The following is a 21959-nucleotide window of genomic DNA, read 5'->3' on the forward strand; positions in this document are numbered from 1 at the left end:
AAAGTGTAATTAGGCTTTTAAATTCATGAACCTTTAAAAAATATTTTAAATTTCAATTTTTCAAAATTAGGTTTATCTTTTTTCCCACCATAGTATAAAATTTATGTTAGCATACTAAATTCTATTGAATTTTTTTTTTAATAATTCACATCCCCAAGGCCCACTTAATTAGGGTTATAACTCTATTTCAACTCTATAACTCCGTAACAGGAAACTAGATGAACAAAGCCTCTGCGCGGAGAAACAAGTTGAGCGCGGTACTACCAGGTACGTGGTGTATAAATAATAAAAATTATATAAAAATACGCATTTAAAAGCAAGTCACTTTAGAATCATATTGTTTATTCGTTTATGTAAAAAGTTTTCATCCATATTTTATTAAGACCCACCTCCTCTTTCCTGTTTATTATATCTGGACTAAAACTCCTATATCCCCCATCCCAATGAATTAAGGTAGTACATACCCATAAAATATAAAAATTGAAATAAGACAATGCACAACAATTTTGTATCTATTTTTTCATTCAAAATAAAATATCTAGAAATAATTAAGTTAAAAAAGTAGTTAGTCAAGTCTTTTTGTCTCGTTTGTTACTGAAAATATAATATTTTGATGATAGATTGTTTACAAAATATTTTAAAAATTTATATAGTTAAAGACTTGAAAATTTCACCAGTTCTTTATTGTATTGTAATGCAGGAGTTGAGCTAGAATTAAGGCATGATATAAAAAACTTGAAAAGATATTAATATTTTTTACTTGTTGATAATATTTTGCATAGTTAGAGTTTATAAAAAGCGCTATAAGATAACAAGTTTTGTGTTTAAAATAATAGTTTTAGTTCAACTCCTGCCATTATAGCTAAAGAATATCTAGTGAAAATTTCAACTTAAAATCTGACGCTGACCTTGAAATATCACGTTTTAAAATTAACAAAATTGGTAAAAAATAAATACTGAGAAAAATGCAAAAATAAAGATAAACTCAAAAAAAATAATTATGATTTAATTAATGTAAGTCTGCTGAATAAGCAGGTATATTTTCATTTTCTTTTCCTTTATCCAGAAATCCTTTTATATCGGCTCTTAATTTTCTTCTTGCTTTTACGCCTTTGATTGATGACTTTCTATGAACATTTTAATGCGTTCTGTAACACTTTTTTAAAATACATAATGCTTAAACTGTCCATATGGCAGTCCAAGCATTTGCATTATGGGCTTAAACCAAATACCATCATTAAATTTAATAATTGCTGAACAAATACCAATTTTAAGAAGCTTTCGTGATACAAAAATTTCGTTTGATCATTTTTTCCAGATCATACTGTTTAAGCATTCATTTCTATTTTAAGTTTGGTCATGCAAACACTTTAACAATAGTAATTCTACTGATAAATCATGCCAAACTGGCGCTAACAAATCTTTAATTGTTATTGGGAGGCTCAAGTTTTTCTTGTATGTTTTATTACCTGTTATTTTGTCAGCCTGCCATAAATACCAGGTATCCTTAGTGCGTGGAAAAAACTGATGTTGAATATTTTCATCCAAAATGATTGTATTTTGAAACAAATTTACCCATTTATATTTTTTCATTAAATAAATAAAGCTTTATCAATCAGTCTACCTACTCCTGAGACACCTCTTCCATCAGATAACTTTTTATTTTTATAAGTTAAATGAATATTTCGGCGACTAGTACCAACACGTTTTTGAATGTGTCAAATACATTCTAGCTTAGTAATTGGAATCTCTCCATAATGTTTAGATAACTTTACTTGATTAAACGAAGTAATATCTCCATCACCAATGTATTCCATATATATAAGATTATTTTCAGAAATGGAACGTGAAAACATTTTAACAGCCCCTATAGCTTCCATGGATCCATAACTACATGTATGATTTGACTGGCAAACATGATTGAGTTTACAGTCCACATATTGAGGAGATTGTTTTTTATGCTTCCACATGGCACAACCACTTTTTGATAAATAATGATTGTTGAAATGATAGAGGCAATTCCGTTTAGCGAGCTGTGTCCTCTCTTCTGCCACAAACAATCAGAATTTGTACAATTCATTGTTTCTTTATTTTTTTGCTCTCTTAGTCTTGCTATTTCCTTGGCTGCTTTGGTCATAGATGCTTTACAAACACTAGTAAATATTCTATGCAAAATATTATTAATATTTGTGTAAGCTTTGAAAGAAATAGGTGGTGGCATATTTAGTATAGAACTAAGAGGTTTTATGGCCTCTACCAATGTCTCTAAATGCCAACACCATTTGAACATTAGTCGAATAAAACTTCCTGCCACAATATTTTGTGATGTTATTTTTTTTTGAATATAAGTGATACTCTTGGACGTTTTAAAAGTTTTTTGCCATCGACAAGAATCTGAAGTACATGATAGTTGTAGTTCTAAACAAAATCCTTGTAGCTTAACTTCATCATTTTCAAGACTAACATAACTTCCACAATCTGAGCAACTAGCTAATTCTTTTACTAAAGATTTTAATAAACCATAATTAATTATAATGTTATAATCACCTTTGTCTACAGAAATTAAAGAGCATGCATTGGCAGATCTAAAGACTTTAAACGAAATTGTGCTTTAAAAGTATGACTAATAATTTTAACTTAACAAGTCGCTAAATGGTTTATCATTGTCATAAATTGGTAATATAGTTTTTCATAATGTCAAGGCAGAGTAGGTAAGAAAATGGTTGCTAAGGACGTTGCTCTGTCCAAAAAATTTATTAACTATCTAAAAAGCTGCTTAAATCACTATTTACGTTATTATTATTAAAAAATAGTTTTAAAAATGTATTCTCATAAAGTTTTACATCAAAAACAATAATAATAATTTTTTGATTTGAAATTTGATGATTATAATCACCTGAGAATAATCATATAAACCACTCTCTAAAAAAAGTCGTTCATTAAGTTTTAAGAAATGCAAACCAGCAGGCTTCATGTCCACAACTAGGTTCAGTGTGCAACGTTTTTAATTGAGACCACTCTCTCAAACAATTTTTTATTATTTCTAATAAAAATAAGTCTTAATCCACTATTAGACTTAAAAGTATAAGTATTTTATAAAATGATCAATTATCAGTTTTTGTGCCCTAAAACTTGAAAATCGAATTACTTCGAATCACAAAAAATGGAGACACGACCTCTTGGTTCTCGGCTGACACAACGTTTCCTTTACTTTAGAAAGTTAGGAATATAAAGTTGACACCATTTTTATTAAAAAGTGCTAAACTTCTACAAATGCTTTTGTTTAATTAAAAGTCTTATTACATTATGGAATAGCTTATTTGAAAATTATTTTCTACATTAACAATCACTTGGTATTTGCAAGAATAACCCATCCTTTAATGACTCTGGCTAAAATAATAATACAATAAAGACAAAACAAAAACTATTTGTAGTAGCTTGAAACGTAATGTATTTAGCTACACTGCTAATTTAAAATAGTAGTAATATAGTATTGAGGAATGCCAAAAAAGCAAACTAAAAATAAGTAAAAATTATTTGTATTGTTTACAAGACAATGGTTCAAGAATTTTTCAAAACTAAATATTTTTTATAAAACATGTAAAATGTTGGTGGTGTCATTAATATTTAAAAATTGAAAAGTCAATAATTATTTTTATTAATTAATCTTTGATGTTTTATATTAAAACTACTGCACCATAAAACTATAAAATAAACATGAAGTATTTTTTTCACTACTTTAAGAGTTAGTAATATACAAATAACATTTTTTAAAGCAATATGGCAATGAAAATAGTTGTTTTAGTAGGTTCAAGTCATCTCACTTCCTCTTTTATGTTTGTGGCCCAATAATTATGGCGTTTTTTAATTGATGATCTTTATATAATGACAGATGAAACGGGTTTTGAAGTGAGAGACACAATCAGTCAGCCATTTATATATCATTTTTGTTTTACTTTTTTAGGAATGACATATTTGATAAAAAAATTTTCTAAAAACAAGTTTCTCAAAGACTCGCTTTACGTGGTCATTTTTAAAACCTTTTTAACCAAACACAAAGTGTTTTAAAGTATAACAATCTTTATTGAATAATTATTAAACAAAATGATATCTTTGGTTATGACATTTTGCTTTAAGCCACATTTTAGTTATCCTAATGTTTAAAATAACGCCCACCACCCAAAAAAACTTTTTTCATTTTTGCAGATTTAGAAATCCCATAAATGCTGCACTCAAATTAAAATCCCTGCTTTTTGAAATAAGTTGTAGCATCTACTATATATTTTCAAAAATGTTTAGTTCTTAACTTTATTTCTTTATCATTTGACAGTTAATCTGATAATACCATTATTGGATAGCAAAAATATTTTTTTTGGTTTGAAAGTTATAACCATTAAACTAACTACCATAATATATTTAGTTTTTCATTTTTAAATATCCACAAAATCCAAATACATTATACACAAGTCTTTTTTGACTATATTGTATTGAATATTAATATTGCGATATATTAATTGCATATATTAATGAATATATTGATATCGCTAAGATAGTTTTGATAATTTCTTATTAGATAAAATCTTGAATATAATAATATTGCTAAAATAATTTTTTTTTCTATGTTTCTTCTTTCTATTTTATTTTCAAACTTATCTTCATTTTCTTTATTGCCTTATATTTTGTTTATGTTTTACTTTTCAACCGTCAGCACACATTCACAGATTTTCAGAGCTAGACACAATGAGTAGTTGCTTTTGGCATATATTTTGTTATCAAGTTTTATGAATTTAAAGTTAATTAATATAAACTTTTTATTGAAATTGCTTTCTTACCATTTTATTTTTGATACAGGTAATTTCTTCCTCATTTAACATAATTTTATTTTCAAGTGCAAATACTTTTGATACTGCCATTGAAAGATGGTTTTGTGTTGAAGAATTGACATGAGTATCTTGTTCTTTTCTCACTCCCTGCAAAATATAAGGTATACCACAACTATGATTAAAATATAAGATGAAAAATTACATGTTTTACTCAGATCAATAAAATGCTTTAATGATATTGACATTATAGTTATAGCAATTGTTGATGTAGAAATTTTTCCATTATAATTTAACTTAAATTTTATACATTAAATTTTTTTTTAGTGGTAAGCTTGTTAAAAAATGTGTCATATATTCAATTTAGATCAAAGTTATTTACATGTACTTAAAAAACATGTTATATCTAGTGGAACCTTGCTGGAGCTTATAAAAAAGCTAGAACCAAAAGAATATATATAGAACTCAAAATCAAAACGAAAGCTAAAGTGAACGCACGCTGTTTTCGCAGCTCAAAGAAAATAAAATTGTTTATAGTATTAATAGTTGTTTTATATTGTAATAATTTAGTATTGTTATTATTAGTAAGGAAGTAAGAGACTATTTACACTATTTACATCAGACCAATTACTATAAAAGTTTCTATAAAAAACATTAAAAAACTAATGAAAAGCATGTTAGAGGAACAGAGAAAGTGTAGAAACAGAAAAACTTCTAATAAATATAATAATTTTGAAAATAACTTTGAAAAAATCACTTGTTCAAATATGAAAAGAATAACAGAAGACTAGAAAAAATTGAAAGCGATTTGAACAACTACAAAATAAAAATAAAAAGTATGCAAAAAGATATTAGTGATTTAAAAGAGAGTATTAATTTCCAAGAAAAGATTTCAATGAAAAAGATAGAAAGTAACAAGCGCATAGATGACGTTAAAAAACTATACAATGAAAAAACACTTCTTGATTCGAATAATGAATCAAGTATTTTGAAAGATATTAAAAAAAAGTTAATTGACCTCGAAAATGGATCCCGAAGAAATAATTTGTGAATTGATGGTGTTAAAGAATTACCCTTTTTTTTTTTTGTAGTTGTTTTAGGTGCTCCCAGAAGTTCTTACGGTCTTATCACAGAGCACCGCGGGAGAGCATTTAACAGGAAATTCACACCTCCTTCCGTGCCAATGTCGCTTGTTGGGCTAAAGCTGGCGTCGAACCCAGGACCTCTGGATACTGAGCCAGAACTCTAACCACTGCGCCACGGCTGCTCACATTTAATTCTAATTTATAACACAATCAGAATGTCTGAAACAAATGATTTTAAATCGTTTAGTTGTAATTTTTTAGAAATGACACACTTCTCATCTAATAAAAACTTTGATCCAGATATTAATTGTTTCAATGACATTATTACGGATTCTTCATATTACTATCCTCACTAATTAGAATAATTTTTTTATAAAAATACAAAAAAATAATATTTTTGATCAACTAAGAATTCTTCAAATAAATATCAAAACCGCAATTTTGAAAATCTTCTCAATTTTTTTAAGAAATCAATAATTTTCAAAAATACAAGTTGTTTAACTGAAAGCTGAAAACTGAAAAAGATTTACATACTACTTCAAATTTTAATCTTCCTTACTTTTGATTTAGTTTATCAAGAGAGACTAATTAATAAACGCGGTGGAAAAATTCTTATTTTTGTAAAGGAAAATATTACACATTATATTTGGAACTATTTAAGTGTCTCTGACGGCGACAAAGAAATTTTAACTATTGAAACTCTAAACAATCAATCAAAAAACATTTGTTGCTATAGGCTTCCGAAGAGTGTGGCCGAGAACATGAGCATGTATTATGAAGAAAATCTTTCCAAAAAAGGCATCTTTCAAAAAAAAAGAACTTCATTGTAGAAGATTTTAATATAAATTGGTTCCATTATTCAACCGATATTAAATTTAAAATTTTTTATGATTCTATTTTCGAAACGGGAGCCATCCCTTTAATAAATTGCCCTTCAAGAGTAACTCCAAAATCAGCTACTCTAATTATAACGTTCAAACAACTGATTTTTTTAACAGTGGCTTAAAACTTAAAAACAGACATATCTGACCATTTCCCTATCTTTTTTACCATTAACTTCAACTTTAAAATTATGATTTAAACTAACACAAAAGTTAGATTACGCAACTATAACCCAAAAAATGTTGAGCAATTTAAAACACAATTATCATTGCTTCATTGGAAGAACATGGACTTTAGTGATAACGCAAATAACATTTATGATAAATTTTTTAATACATTTTACTCTGTTTATGATGCCAATTTTCCCTTTATATGAAAAACAATAAATTAAAAAAATATCAATTCTCCCTGAGTTACCAAAGGTTTGACAAAATCACCAAAAGTTAAATAGAAATTATACATAAAATATCTAAAAAACAAATCATTCGCCGATGAGAAAATATACAAAGATTTCAAAAATCTTTTTGAAAAAGTTCAAAAAAACTTAAAAAAGCATTATTATTCTGAAATTCTCAATAACGCAAATAATAATTGTAAACGCTCCTGGGAAATAATAAAAGAAATTACGGGTAAATCAAAGCTATGCTCAAGTTCCCTGCCACTCATGATCAAAATGAATAACAATAATATATATATTTCTTAAACAATAGCTCACGAATTTAATAATTTTTTTCTTGAAATTAGCTCTAAACTATCTAAATTAATTCCTAACACTGCAGCCTCATTTTAAAATTTCCTAGTACCGATGGAACTGCATTTACTCGGATGAGTTATCTTTCACCGATGGAATTGCTTTCACTCGGATGAGTTATCTAAAGAGTTACTATTTGATGAGTTCGAAAAAGCATTTAAAACACTAAAAATAAAGCAGTTAAACCGGATGAAATCAATGGTAACATAATTTTAGATTGCTTTGAACAATTAAAATATATCCTTTTTAACGTCTTTAAATCATCAATCGAACAAAAATCTTTCCTGATCAATTAAAAATTGCTAAAGTTATTCTACTATTCAAAGATGGTGACAAATCTGACATTAGTAAATACCGGCCTGTCTTTACCTTATGTATATTTTCAAAAATACTAGAAAGAATCATGTTCAATCAAGTATTTAATTATTTTAGTTTAAATAATTTATTATACAACAATCAGTTTGGCTTTAAAAAGAATAACTCAATTGAGCATGCAATTATTGAGTTGGTACGTGAAATTTCCAATTTTTTTGAAAAATCTCAATTCACATTAGGAACTTTTATCGATCTTTCAAAAGCATTTGATACTGTCGATATTTATCATGATATTTTGCTTTATAAACTTAATTATAACGGAAAAAATGAAAGAGTAATTAAATGGTTTCAAAGTTATTTATCTAACATAAAACAATTTGTTTCTTGTAATCAAATTAATCATAAACAGTTTTTAAATGTTTGCTGTGGTGTTCCGCAACGTTCCATCTAAGGCCCTCTTTTGTTTCTAATATATAAACGATTTGGATAAAGCCTTAAATCTTCTAAGTATTATATTTGATGATGACACAAACTTATTTCTCTCTAACAGTGACATCTATCTACTATTATCCATGATGAATAAAGAACTTCAAAACATATCAAATGGTTTAAAAGTAACAAATTAAAATTAAATGTAAGCAAAACAAAATGGATTTTTTTCAACACGCTCTCCAAAAAATATTCTCTACCCCCAAATCTACCGAAAATTCTGATTGAACATATTGAAATAAAAAGTGATTCTGTAACTAAATACTTGAGGGTTTTCATTGACGGGAACATCCCATGGAAACATCATATTAACTACGTCTGTTCGAAAGTTTCAAAAAGTATTGGAGTTTTATATAAGGCGCGTACTCATTTAGATAAAAATAGTTTAACTAAACTTTATTATTCTTTTAATCATAGTTATATAAGTTATAAAGTTATTGCCTGGGTAGCACTAATAAAAGCAAGTTACAATGTCTCTACCGCCATCAGAAACATGCAATCCGTTTAATTAATTAATTCTGCAGATCGGTTTTCACATTCCTTAATATTTTTTAATCAAATGAAAATCCTCGATATATATAAACTCAACGTATATAAAAATTTACCTTTCGTTTATATGTGGAAGTATGATTTATCTCCTTTAATTTTTAAAGACCTTTTTATTTTGAAACCATTAAGCAAGTTTAACTCGAGGAATAATTATTATTTATATGAACCACTCTGTCGAACAAAATTCAATCAATTCTGTATCACCTATCGTTCAGCTTATCTCTGAAGCAAAGTTATTTGCCTATCTTCGGCTTACCCCTAACTTATCCTGTTTTTAAAAATAACTTAAATAATCTCATTCTCTATATCTTGGAAAATATTCTAGAATATTTTTTATTTACCTTGAGGTAAAAAATAATTTTTATTGTCATGTATGTTTATGTTTTGTTTTATACTTGTTTACAAATTATTTTCATTTATCTAAGTACGATATGTTTCTAAGTTATTTTTTACGTCCTCTTATTGTACAAAGGAGTTTTTATACTATTTTACGTACACTTTTTGTAAAAGGCCTCTGACGATAAGATCATCGTGATCTTCTGTTTGAACCTTGTTTGTATTTGAAAAATATGTAATTTATATGCATTATGTCAAATGTAAACAAAACATTAAAAGAAAAAAAAACTAATAACATATTCTATTATTTTTCTATACTTGTATAAATTATTCAAACAAGCTTCTCCAATGAAAGTCAACCACAAGTACTTTAAATTTTTGATTATATTACAATGTAGTTATTCTCCTCCTGAGATAAGAAGACTTATATAAATTTTTGTCGTAAATATAATTAACAATTAAGGCGAAAACTATAATCCATATAAGAGTAAGCCACGAATTATAAAAGAAATTAAAAAAAACAAAGAGGTCGAGTTTTTGATTATTTAGCACAAACACCTTAATGCCTTGTATTGATTCTTGATTCTTTTAAATGTTTTTTTTAACAACAAAATTATAAGTCTAATGCTATATAATGCTAAATACTTTTTTTTAATAATCTAATTTTATTTTAATACTTTTTTTTCTTCGTTTAAATAAGAATTAAGACTGGTTTTAAATATGATGTAGCGCAAAATTATGATTGTAATAGAAGATATGACATTGCTCGCGGAATAATGATTGTAATATAAGATATGACATTGCTCGCGGAATAGTTTTATACACGCATTTGAATTTGTTTGATGTAGAAAATGTAATTGCAAATTACATTTTCTACATCAGCTAAAAGGAAATGAATTCATTGTATTTAAAAAATGATTGATAACTACATTTATACTAATAAGAGCAACGGCGGCGCTAGACATATTGTGGACGTCGGCAAATTTAGCCTTGCAAGGTCCTTTTAAAAAAAACAACTAATAAAAACAAACCTTGATTTGGCCGAATCTCTGGGATTAAATTTTTATTGAGCACTATATTTTATTGAAAGTTATAAACACAAGTCAGAGTTGCTATTGTTAATTATTTTAAACATATTTATTTTACACTTAATTTTGATGTAGGTATTCAAATTGTTTTTAATATTTAAATACTAGGTTTCATTATAAGTTTTAAAATTTAGATTAAAAAATTAAGGAGGAGCATATAAGCTTCGTTGCTAATTATGATATGAATTAATAACAATAATTACACGAACATACACAAATTAAAAAGATAAATTTTTCGGATTTTAGCCACGCTGAAACTTTTTAAAATTGTGTCATAACTTTCACCTTCTGCTATTTTAACTTCAATGGACAAAATGAATAAAACATACATAATTAATAAAACAGACATAATGAATGAAAAGAGTCTTTCTTGGCTCATCGTGCTCCTTAAATAGGTCTTAATCAGTTTCAACATTGAGAAACTTCTCTCAGCAGAAGCTGCTCTTACTGGAATTGTGAGCATGATTCTGATTGTTATGTAAAGATTTAGAGATATTTCTTCAAAATTATTTTCTAAAATGTATTGTATAAGTTTGCATCATTTACATTTTCTTGTAAAGTGAGTTTTAAAATTTACACTCCTTGATAAAGTTCGAAAAGATCTATATCGCTGTTTTTGTTGTAGTACTTAAGAGTGGTATTGTACAATGAGTTCAATTTATTAATTTATTAAATAATATTATTATACAAATATGCGATAAACACAAAGAAGATTCTAGATTACAGCTAGAGTTGCTCGAGTCCGTTGTTGTTTTATAGGTTACTCCAAGAGAGCGAGACTTCAATAAACTCGCCATTTATACAAATTCTTAAGGGGGACATTATTTGTTATATACAAACAATTAATCCAAATGATTTACGTTTATTACAATTTGATTAGCGCAACACTCCCGCCACCAACAGTAGTCACGAATAGCTGAATGTTACTTTTATTAACAAACGTAGTTTCGACAGAACTAACTTTATTTTCTTCCAGTAAACACAACTTGTTAACTGGACGAGTCAATTACATAATTTTTCCAGCGGAGATATATCGTACATTTGCTGCACGCACTTGTCCGTTTGTTGACGGTAAAAGTTTTTCAACAACGCATGTTTTCCATAAACCACGAACCAAATTTAAATCTTGGATTGTCACTACATCGCTTTTATTTATAATATTTTTACTTCCACTTTTATTAAAACTTTTATGAAATTCGCGAAGCTCTGTTAAATATTCATTGCGCCTCCTATTCCAAAAATATTCTAAAATAGAGTTTCTATATACAACGCGCTTTTTTATGTCTATATATTTACATAACTGTTTTTTATTAATAATGTTTCTGAACTTATTCTTTTGCCAAACACGAGATGATTTGGAGTTAATGGTTCGTCTCCCGGTTCTTCATACGAAAACGTTAACGGACGATTGTTCATAACGACTTCGATTTCTGCAAAAATTGTGAGTACTTCTTCGTAAGATAATCTTGCAGTTTTCAATATTTTTCTAAGAACTCTCTCAACTGAACGTACCATACGTTCAAAGAATCCCCTCCCCTTCACGGAGCGGCTGCAACATTGAAGTGCCATAAAATGTCTCTTGAGGATGCAAACTGTTGTGTTTCATCGGCTGTAAAACACGATCCATTTTCACTAATAATTTCGTAGGGTGCGCCAAATTTGCTAATGAGTCTTCGCAACCCTCGAATACACGCCAAAGCTGAACAATCAGGAACTAAATCTAATTGTATAAAACGTGTATTAGCACAAGAAGCTAAAAGTATCCCATACTTAAATATTTCTCCTTCAGAATATATATTTTTCACAAATAATGGTCCACAGTAATCAATTCCTGTGAACTTAAAAACATAATCATCGTTTACTCTACTTAAAGGTAACGGAGGAACATTAGGATAACTATAAGTTTTGCCTTCGTACCTTCGACACAAAAAACATTTTTTAATTAATTTTTGAATTAAATTTCTAACTTTTGGTATCCAAAATTCCAATCTAATTTGGTTTAGCGTTTCTTTTACGCCGTTGTGCTTAACACTTTCATGGCAATGTAAAATAATTAATTCAGTAAATGGACTTTCCTTTGGAAGAAATATTGGAAATTTAATATTGTAACTAATTGGAGCATTTCCCAATCGCCCCCTAAATCTTATTATTCCTTCGCTATCAAAGAAAAATCCTAAATCATTTATTAGTTGTTTATAATTATTAGAACTATATATATTTTGTTGGATAAATTTAATCCAAATTATTTTGGCGTTTCTTAATTCAAAAGAAGAAAGTAAAAGATTGTTATTTCGTACTTGCGTATTTTTTAAGCAAGATACGAATTTTAGAATATAAGCAGTTACTCGTATTAAACGGGAGTATGAATTAAAAATAGTTATATCAATAAATTTTAAGTCTATGTACGATTCATTAGTTATTAGTAATATTTTTGTTTCCTCTGGAGGTTTTATTAATTTATTTTGATCAAAGGAAGGCCAAACATCTGGAGTATAAAGAAATTTGGGTCCATTAAACCATAACTGACTATTAATTAAATTTTCAATATTTGAACCTCGTGATATAATATCCGCAGGATCACGATATGTTTCGACGTAATCCTAAAAGGAAAAGTCAAATAAATCTCTAATTTTTTCAAGAAGGTTTTGAATAAATGTTTCATAAATTTTATTAGAATTTTTATCCGATGTATGCAAATATAAGAATCTGAAAATAATTTAATTTTAGAAAGAAGAATAATTGATGAGAGTTCCTACTTTTGTTTACTTTAACTACTTTTGAAATAAGTGTTGCAAGCATCAAGCAACTTTTTAATTCTAATCGAGGTATTGTGCATTTACTTAGCGAGGCTATTCTAGATTTTGAAGTAACAAGAGAAAAACACTGTTTGTTCTCATTAAAAATACATCATAAATATATACAACACATAAAGGCTTTTAAACTAGCATCACTAAAACCATAAAGTTCAAATCGCGTGCAACTTGCACTCGATTTGAAAAAAAATAACATCTAGGTACACAAGTCGACTGTACAGAACCAAAATCCTTATAAATATCTTGCCATACTTTTAATAAATCTTTATTAATTTTACAATCCCATCCTACTTTAGAAATACAAATTTGTTGAAATAAAATTTTTAAACGTACAATTACTGGGTTTATTAGTCCCAAGGAATCGAAAAAACTTGCTGTAGAAATAAGCACGTCTCTTTTTGTTGGAAAAGGGACGACAATCTTAAATTACTCAAAAAATGAAAAAATAAATAAATCTAATTTCTTGTTCCATGTTAAACCTAACACTTTAGTAATATTTTGACTCTGAAAATTCGTTTCATTTATTAACTTATCTAATTCGACCGAATTAGATTCAAATTATCTTAAATTAAAACCAGCTTCACCTAGCCGGGAACGACATTTTTTATAAAAATTAAAACATTCAATTACAGAATCAGAGCAAAAACTTAAATCGTCAACGTGAATAGAATTTAGTAATCGACTTACAAATATTGGATCAGAACTTAAATAACGTTCGGCGTGTTTAATTAAAGTTGCTGAATGAAGAAAAGGAGAAGAAGTGACTCCAATAAGACACGACATAATCTATATGTTACTAATTTATGATTTTTTAAATTTTTTATATCTAAATTAATAATATTTTCATACCATAAAAATCGTATGAAATCGCGATGTTTCTGAGATATTGAAATGTTCAAAAAAGCTTTTTCAATATCTGCATTAAATGCTATCCTATTTACACGAAAACGTATCAAAACTCCATTTAGTATAGTTGTTAAAGAAGGACCTGAATGTAAACAATCATTTAGGGAGGGACCTGAGCTTGTCGCACTCGCATAAAATACAATGCACAACTTAGTTGTAACTTTATCTTCTCTTATAACTGGTCTATGAGGTAAATAATGAACAAGTCCGATCTTAGATTTATTGCTTAAAACTTGCTCTACCGTTCCATTTAATAATTGTTATTTTATAATATCATTATATGAATCAAATAATATTTTAAAAACTTTTTCTCTAATTATTTGAATCTTTTTAAACATAAACTATAATCATCGCATAACAAAGGATGATTTTCCTTAAAGGGTAGTTCTACAGTATACCTATTATTTTCAAATTTAATGCTTTTGCGAAAATGTTCGACAACTAGATTGTCGCTAATATTATCTTCGCTTTTATTCCAAATAGTTGAAAACTTGTCTTTTAAAAATGTTTTATCATTATATAATTCTGCTTCGACTTTTAAAACATGCGAAGACAGAACAGAACAATCTACTTTATTATTATTCTTAACCGTGATAGGACCACTGACTAAGTATCCTACCTGAGACTTTATCGCATTTGGGCCTTTAAACCCTCTTATTATCTTATTTTCAATTATTGACCAATAGTAATCGGCACCTATTAAAATATCAACTTCTAAATATTCATTATCTCTATGATAGTCTGCTAACTTTAAGTATTTTAAATGCTTATAATTTTTACACGCAGTTTCTATATACTGGCCATTTAACGGAGAAAAATTTCTTTTACAAAACATATAATTTCAATATCATCTCCGTCATTACCTTGAACATAAACTTTAACTCTATCTAAAATTTCATTTGTATTATTATTTCCAAAAGTTTTGATATTAATTTCTTTAGAATCTATTATTTTAAAATTTAATTTTTTACATAAAGAAGGCGTAATGTAACTTAATTGGGAACAGTTATCGAAGAGAAGACGGCAATAATTAAATCGGGACTTATTACTTTTGACTTTTCCCCAGGCTGTCTGGAGTAAAACACGTTGATTAATTTTAGAAGAAACATCAGCAACAGCTGTTAACTGTCCTGTTTTAGAGTTATTATCAAATTTATTATTCTCTTTAAAACTCACAAATATATATATGGTGAGGCTTGTTACACTTAAAACATAAAAAGTTTGATCTACAACTTTTACTCGAGTGACTTTCGCGTAGGCAACGAAAGCAACATCTTTTTTCAATTAAAATACTTTTTCTAGCTAGCTTTTCTAGCTAAGCTTTTCTAGCTAAAACATCTGTCACTAAGTTACAATAATGAGATTTATGATTTTTTAAACAATAAACACATGTAATTAAATTTGTAGAAAAATTTTGATTACGGAAATTATTTTGCCTTAAATTCTGTTTAAACTTGTTACTAAACCGATTATCTATCCCGTTAGCGTATAGAGTATTTGCATGTATGGGACTTCTAAAATTTTCATAATTACTACGCGTATTTTCTCTGGCACTGATTTCATTTTTTTATATTTCTAAAACGTTAAATATATTCCAAGCTTGACTCCCATTTAATTCTCTATTTATAATTAAATTTAATTCCTCTGGTAATTTTTCTAATAAGATAGGAATTAAAATTGATCCATACATATTTTCATCTACTGATAAATTTTCTAAACTCCGAATTTGTATTTCTATTGTATCAAACATTTTTCGTAATTCGCTTATATTTTTAACATCCTTAATTTTTTCTAGTGATAACAATTTTTTCATATGAATTGAAATTAATAATTGCTTATTGGAAAATCTATTTTTTAATATATTCAAAGCTACTGAATCGTTTTCATTAGATAAGATTAATCCTGTAATTGCAGATAACGCCTGACCTTTAACTAAATTTCTGAGATAAGTCATTTTTTGTATATCAGGCAATTCCATATTCTTATTTATAGCGCAATCAAAATTTTCATAAAAAGTTTGCCAATTTTCTTGTTTACCGTCAAAGATTTCTAATTTAAGAGCCCGCTCTTAATTTAGAAATCTTTGTTTATAAGTTTATTAGCAAGACAGCTTAACTGTCTTGCTAATAAACTTATTTGAACTTATAATATCTACATTATGTTTATTAATAAAATTTTCTATACTTAAAATAGATTGCTTATAAAAAATGGTAAACTCTGTACTCCTAATTTCTTCTTGCTCTAACTCCTCATCCACCTCAATCAACGATGATATATTGCAATCAAACTGTGTAATTTTCAAATACTTATTGATGGCTGTATTTTTCAGACTCGTCAACTCATTCAAGCAATCCTCGTGCAAACCACCAACCATAAGATTGTTAGCTTGCTCGAAAACTCGCCTGACTGAATTGACGGCCACCGTTCGTCCTCTACGTTTATTAGCAAGATTAGACATAATAAGATTAAGGAAAGAAATAAATAACTATATTATATATATAAATGGTATATGGCTTTAATTAGAACTGTATGGACTTTTCAAATTGAGACCTCGATGAATGAATCAATAAAACCTCGTATCAACAAAATGTCCAGTCAAATTGAACCCTCGTAGCAAATATAATAATAAATAATAATATAACCTTTGACCTCGACTTTATATATTAACATAAATAACTTTTTGTACAATTATACTTAATAAATGAATTTTATGACCTCAATTCTTAATAATATTTAAATAATTTTCTCAATAATATCCTAAATAGTTCTCTTAATTATATCTTAAATAATTTTCTCAATAATATCCTAAATAATTTTCTTAATTATATCTTATATAATTTTCTTGATAATATATTTAATAATTTTCCTAATATATTCTTAACTAAATTCCTTAGTATCTTTAATAAATTTCTTAATTGATAAATGATATTTCAAAACAACAATAAATGCAATTATCACCTAAACAACTATAATAAGGAATAACAATTTGTAGTTAACGATCGGCAAACAATCCAAAAGTTGAAACTTAATTGTAAATAAATCTAAATGTATATCTTTAATAAAAATTCACATAAACAAATAATAAATTCACTTAGCTGATTAATTGATCACAACTTTTTCTTTATATATCGCTCCTTTAATTTTGTCTTTTAGTCTCTATCGTGGACTTCAGGACTTCAAAATATTCTCTTCGTATTCTCCGTGGGCTCCATGTTGTAGTACTTAAGAGTGGTATTGTAAAACGAGTTCAATTTATTAATATATTAAATAATATTATTATACAAATATGCGATAAACACAAAGAATATTGTAGATCACAGCTATAGTTGCTCGAGTCCGTTGTTGTTTTATAGGTTACTCCAAGAGAGCAAGACTTCAATAAACTCGCTATTTATATAAATTCCCAAGGGGGACATTAATTGTTATATACAAACAGCCAATCCAAATGATATACGTTTTGTAATGATTGATGTAATGATTGATGTATTTTTAATAAATCCCTCGTTTTCCTCATGTATTGTTTTTCCGTTTTTGATTCTTTTATAAAATTCCATCCATTTAACCGTGCATTCTTGTTTTTTAATTTCTATGCAATATCCGACTCAGATTTTTCCAGTCACAACATCCTTTTTTCACCATCTGAGTCTGTGTTTGCGAAAAAAGCCTACAAGAAAATAAACTTTATCTTTCGACAAGGAGCAAACTTACCATCTGCTGCGTTTAGTTTTGCCGTTTATCAGTTTTCGCGTAAAATAGAATTTAGAAAACTGTCTGTTATTTTCCTCATTGAAGTAACTTTCATCAGATTTCTCTATATTTTATTGGGGGTTGTTTTAAATAAAATCATAACGCTGAGGGTCGGTTATTGGAAACGTTCGTTTTCCTGCACATTTATTTATTGTTTATAAATAATCATTATAGTTTATAATATCGCTCAAATGAAATGCTTGCTCTTGATTTACTCAATTTTTTTCACTTGCCAAATCTTTCTTGCGTTCAAACTCTTTAGCCACAGCCTTCAGAGTCAAATGTATTACATTTGACTCTGAAGCTGGTTTATGTTTCAGAAAACAAAGAAACTTGGCCACGAGGTTCATCAAAGGACTCTGGAGCAGTAATAGTTGAAAGGGATTACTTCAGACATTTCATCATACTGGAATTTATAGCATGGTTTGATTTCTCTGTTTCAGTTTTTCTTTTTCTTTTTGATGCACCAAACCCCCATGTTCTTCCTATATCTATGTCTCTCGTTGGTTTTCCAAACATCATTTTGAACTCATGTTTGGACTAATGAAAACAATTATAGTTAGGTACTTGCATGAGTTTTAAGTTTTGATTTTAATTATTTCTTATGGTATTAACTTTAAGTCAAGGTAGTCATAAAAAAAGCAAAACATTTTTACTTAACTTTTTAAATTTACGTGTACTTAATTGAATAAGGAGTTAAATTTTATTTATAATAGTTTGTTATATTCACACATTTCGTTATTGTTTTTAAAACAGAATGTAATAATAAGCATAGCTGCTCTAAAGGCTTAAATAATTGCACTATATTTATTATTAAAATTATAAATTAATAAACTAAGTTAGTTAGGTTATAATAAAAAAATATAAACTTTAATTCGAATTCATTTTCATTTCTCAGATTTTAAAATTGTTTTACTAACAATTTGTCATGTGCTGTAATCGAATAAAAATGGAATAGAATAAGACAATCAAATTTTTTGAAGATCTAGAGTCAAATATTACCGTTTCTTGTTAATTATTTAGTTAACGATACGTTATCCCTTACACGACAGTTTCAAATTAATACTTATTGGAACTTTATTCTGAACATGCACAGTCAACAGTTATAAAACAGGAAATTTGAAGTATTATTCGATTACTATTTTATGAAGCTCAGCTTGAATTTAACTTGAATTTTTGTAAGTTTAATATTTCAAACTTTATGTAAGCTGCAGCGCAATGCTCATTTTTAGAGGTTTTAAGTTGAAGTTTTTTTTTACTTCAGATATTTTTTAACCGCTCTTTTGAGCAGGTTGACATGAAATATGTTGAAATGACATGAAACTGTTGAAAACGAATTAAAGACCTCAAATTTTTTCATTAATATTTAAAACCTTCAAAAAATGAGGGGATCCTAAACTTTATGTGGCTGTATGTTTTGAGCGTTAAAATATATTTTAATAAAATTTGAAACCTTATTAGAAGTTATGCTTCAATTCAAGACAAAGATTTGTTCTTTTCAAAAAATATTTTTCCTCAAATATTTTTCCTCAAAATTTTAGTTGCAATTATCTTCTTGTCAAAAATCTATTAGGAATGCAAGAAATTTTCACACACAAAACATGAATAAATCTCCGATAACTTTTAGACAAATGAAATGCCACAAACAGTATTTTAAAAATTATAATATGTTACAAAAATGAAAAAGAAATATGTATTTTTTCAATCTTGAAATGCTTCAATGTTTGTTCTGATGTAATACCGAGCGGAATTTTCTGCCTATCGAGATCCTTGAGATGAGACCTGATTATGTGAAACCTCCATCCAAGTGAAATCATCATTGCGAATACGTCATGGACATATACTTTTAAGTGAAGCATGGACTCCACAAACTTTTCTATTTTTTCTTTGTAGGATATATCGAGTTTTGTCCCAAAACAGCATTCAGCTACTAAATCAAACAAAATTTAACGAAACATTAACTTGCTGAAAATAATATTATTAACATATTCGTGTCTCCTAATCTTATTTAGACTGGTGGGTCAATAGTTCCCTATCTGTACTAATTGAATTAAAAACGCTCTAAGAAGTGTTAAAAAAATTTAAAAAGCATCGAAGTACCTTCTTTAAACCTCCTCAGGGTTTCAATACATTTCAGATATTCAAATGGAGAATAAAGTGTGATTTCGTTCACTGATCTTAAAACCATGGCACATTTAGATCAATCAAAACCACTACAATTATAGCCATGCCTGATCAACCGTTATCTTTTCAAGAAACTCCTTTAGATTTTTATCAGTGAAGAGGAAATCAATAAATTTACTAACATGGTGTTCATAAATATGATATTCAGGTGGTGGAATTAACTTTGAACTCCTTTTTCATCCATGGCCCATCACAATAGCAACACGAGTATTTTCCACCGTGACCCTTCATTATAGAAAATAATTTATAGGTATTGCATTGATGATGACAATCAATTTGATGATGACAATCATTTTGAGGTCAGAAGCCAAGTTAAATTTCAATTGATTGAGTTGAAGGAGTTAGATAAGTGTTTTCAATTTGTGATGATTATCTTCTATATTTTGAGCTATGCCTAAGATAATCAGTTTGATGACCCCGGTGTCAGTACATAAAACAATATCTTTTTTTAAACAGTTTTTACCGATCTTGAGCTGACATTTTATCACATTGTAAAACATATTCAAGTAGCGTGACCTGTTTGTAGCTTCAGTATAGGTGTTCTCCTGTATTCCAGATCATCCAACATCTTTTCTTATCTCTTTCATTATTCCAAACACTGCACAATTTGGAAGATCATGATTTATCTTCAAGTTCATCATTGTTTTACTTCTTATATGCCTTTTAGGTGATCGGTCTCTCTATACTTTAACAGGAAGAGCTTTTCCTCATGTTGCAAGTTTTATTTTTATACTATCACCAACAACAAATATTTTTTTTAGCTCACAAGAAACAATTCTGTTAGCGATATTTTGCTTCTTTGAAGTGATTAAGGAGTGAAGATTTTGAACAGTTTTTTTTTTCCTGCAAGGATGTCGAATACCAGGACCAACAATTTGACAGCATTCTGAGAAAAATAAAATTCTTTTTTTGAATGTAATCTTTTCAGATTCTACGTAGGTGAATTCAGAAAGATTATGTGTACTTCTACTTTTAGTATACTGCCCTAGGCAGCAAATAGCACAATTGCACATGCCATCTTTTTGTTTACCTCTACCAAATTTTTAACTTGATCACGACCATTTATCCAGGAAGTCTAACCAATTGTTAAAATTAAACAAATTATTAGAAAATTGACATAATTTATTGAGACTTATTTGTCTAAATTATCCTGTTTATGCCATTAGTTTTATATTAGATCATTTTTAATTAGTCTCTAAATAAAATTAACTTTAATTTCAAGCAAAAACAATGTAATTTGCAAACAAGAGTAGAAATACCCTTGAAAAACGCCCCCCCTGCATACTCTTGATTGAGGTAAAGTAATTTTTAAAAAGAAAAAAAATATTATCTTGAATCCCATTATAAATTGTAATAAGGCTTCAAATTTGGTCAAAATATATTTTGACGCTCAAAAGATACAGAAAACCTCTGTAAAAGAGCAGTGAGCGATTTATTTCAGAGTTGGCAGATAAATCTATATATCACAAATTTTGTTGTTGAAATTATGATTTTTAACGAACGTTTTTAAATTGAAACGTGGCTTTTTCTTTTGAAATGTTGTGTTTTTTAATCAGCTGTATTATAATAAAACTAATTTTTTTTTGCTAAAAGTAAGTTGTTTTGCTTTCTTCATTTTATCAATGTCTTTTTAAAGTTGATTCTAGAGACCAGTAATTTTTTTTTAAGACACATTTTTTATTTCTCTTACATGATAATTATATTTAGACATCTTTAAAACACGGACCAGGCAGCCAAATTAAATCTAATTTGTAGAATATACGGAGAAGATATAAAAAAAGATATATAAAAGTATATAAAATATATATATATATATATATATATATATATATATATATATATATATATATATATATAAATATACAGAGTGCTCGAGGTGGGAAAGATGAATTACAGTCACTTTGTTTTAAAGTACAAACCATCCCGCCACTATTTTATAAATCTCTATAAATAACAATGATTAAACGAGATGGCTTTTTTAATTTACCAAATAT

The 21959-nt window shown here is 27.7% G+C and overlaps 1 protein-coding gene across 4 annotated transcripts in view; it reads right to left on the reverse strand.

Annotated features, from left to right (window-relative positions):
* The window catches only part of LOC136091345 (TNF receptor-associated factor 6-B-like), a 106215-nt gene that overhangs the window by 33084 nt on the left and 51172 nt on the right, over positions 1-21959 (reverse strand). For 3 of the 4 annotated variants that reach the window (XM_065818802.1, XM_065818799.1, XM_065818800.1), the window contains one exon: positions 4833-4970. In XM_065818802.1, the coding sequence (XP_065674874.1) occupies positions 4833-4970 (138 nt within the window). Of the gene's footprint in view, positions 1-4832; positions 4971-10958; positions 17256-21959 lie in introns of those variants that run through there. The other variant, XM_065818801.1, reaches the window with a different exon arrangement.

Source organism: Hydra vulgaris, chromosome 15, assembly GCF_038396675.1.
Source record: "Hydra vulgaris chromosome 15, alternate assembly HydraT2T_AEP".
Taxonomy (NCBI): domain Eukaryota; kingdom Metazoa; phylum Cnidaria; class Hydrozoa; order Anthoathecata; family Hydridae; genus Hydra; species Hydra vulgaris.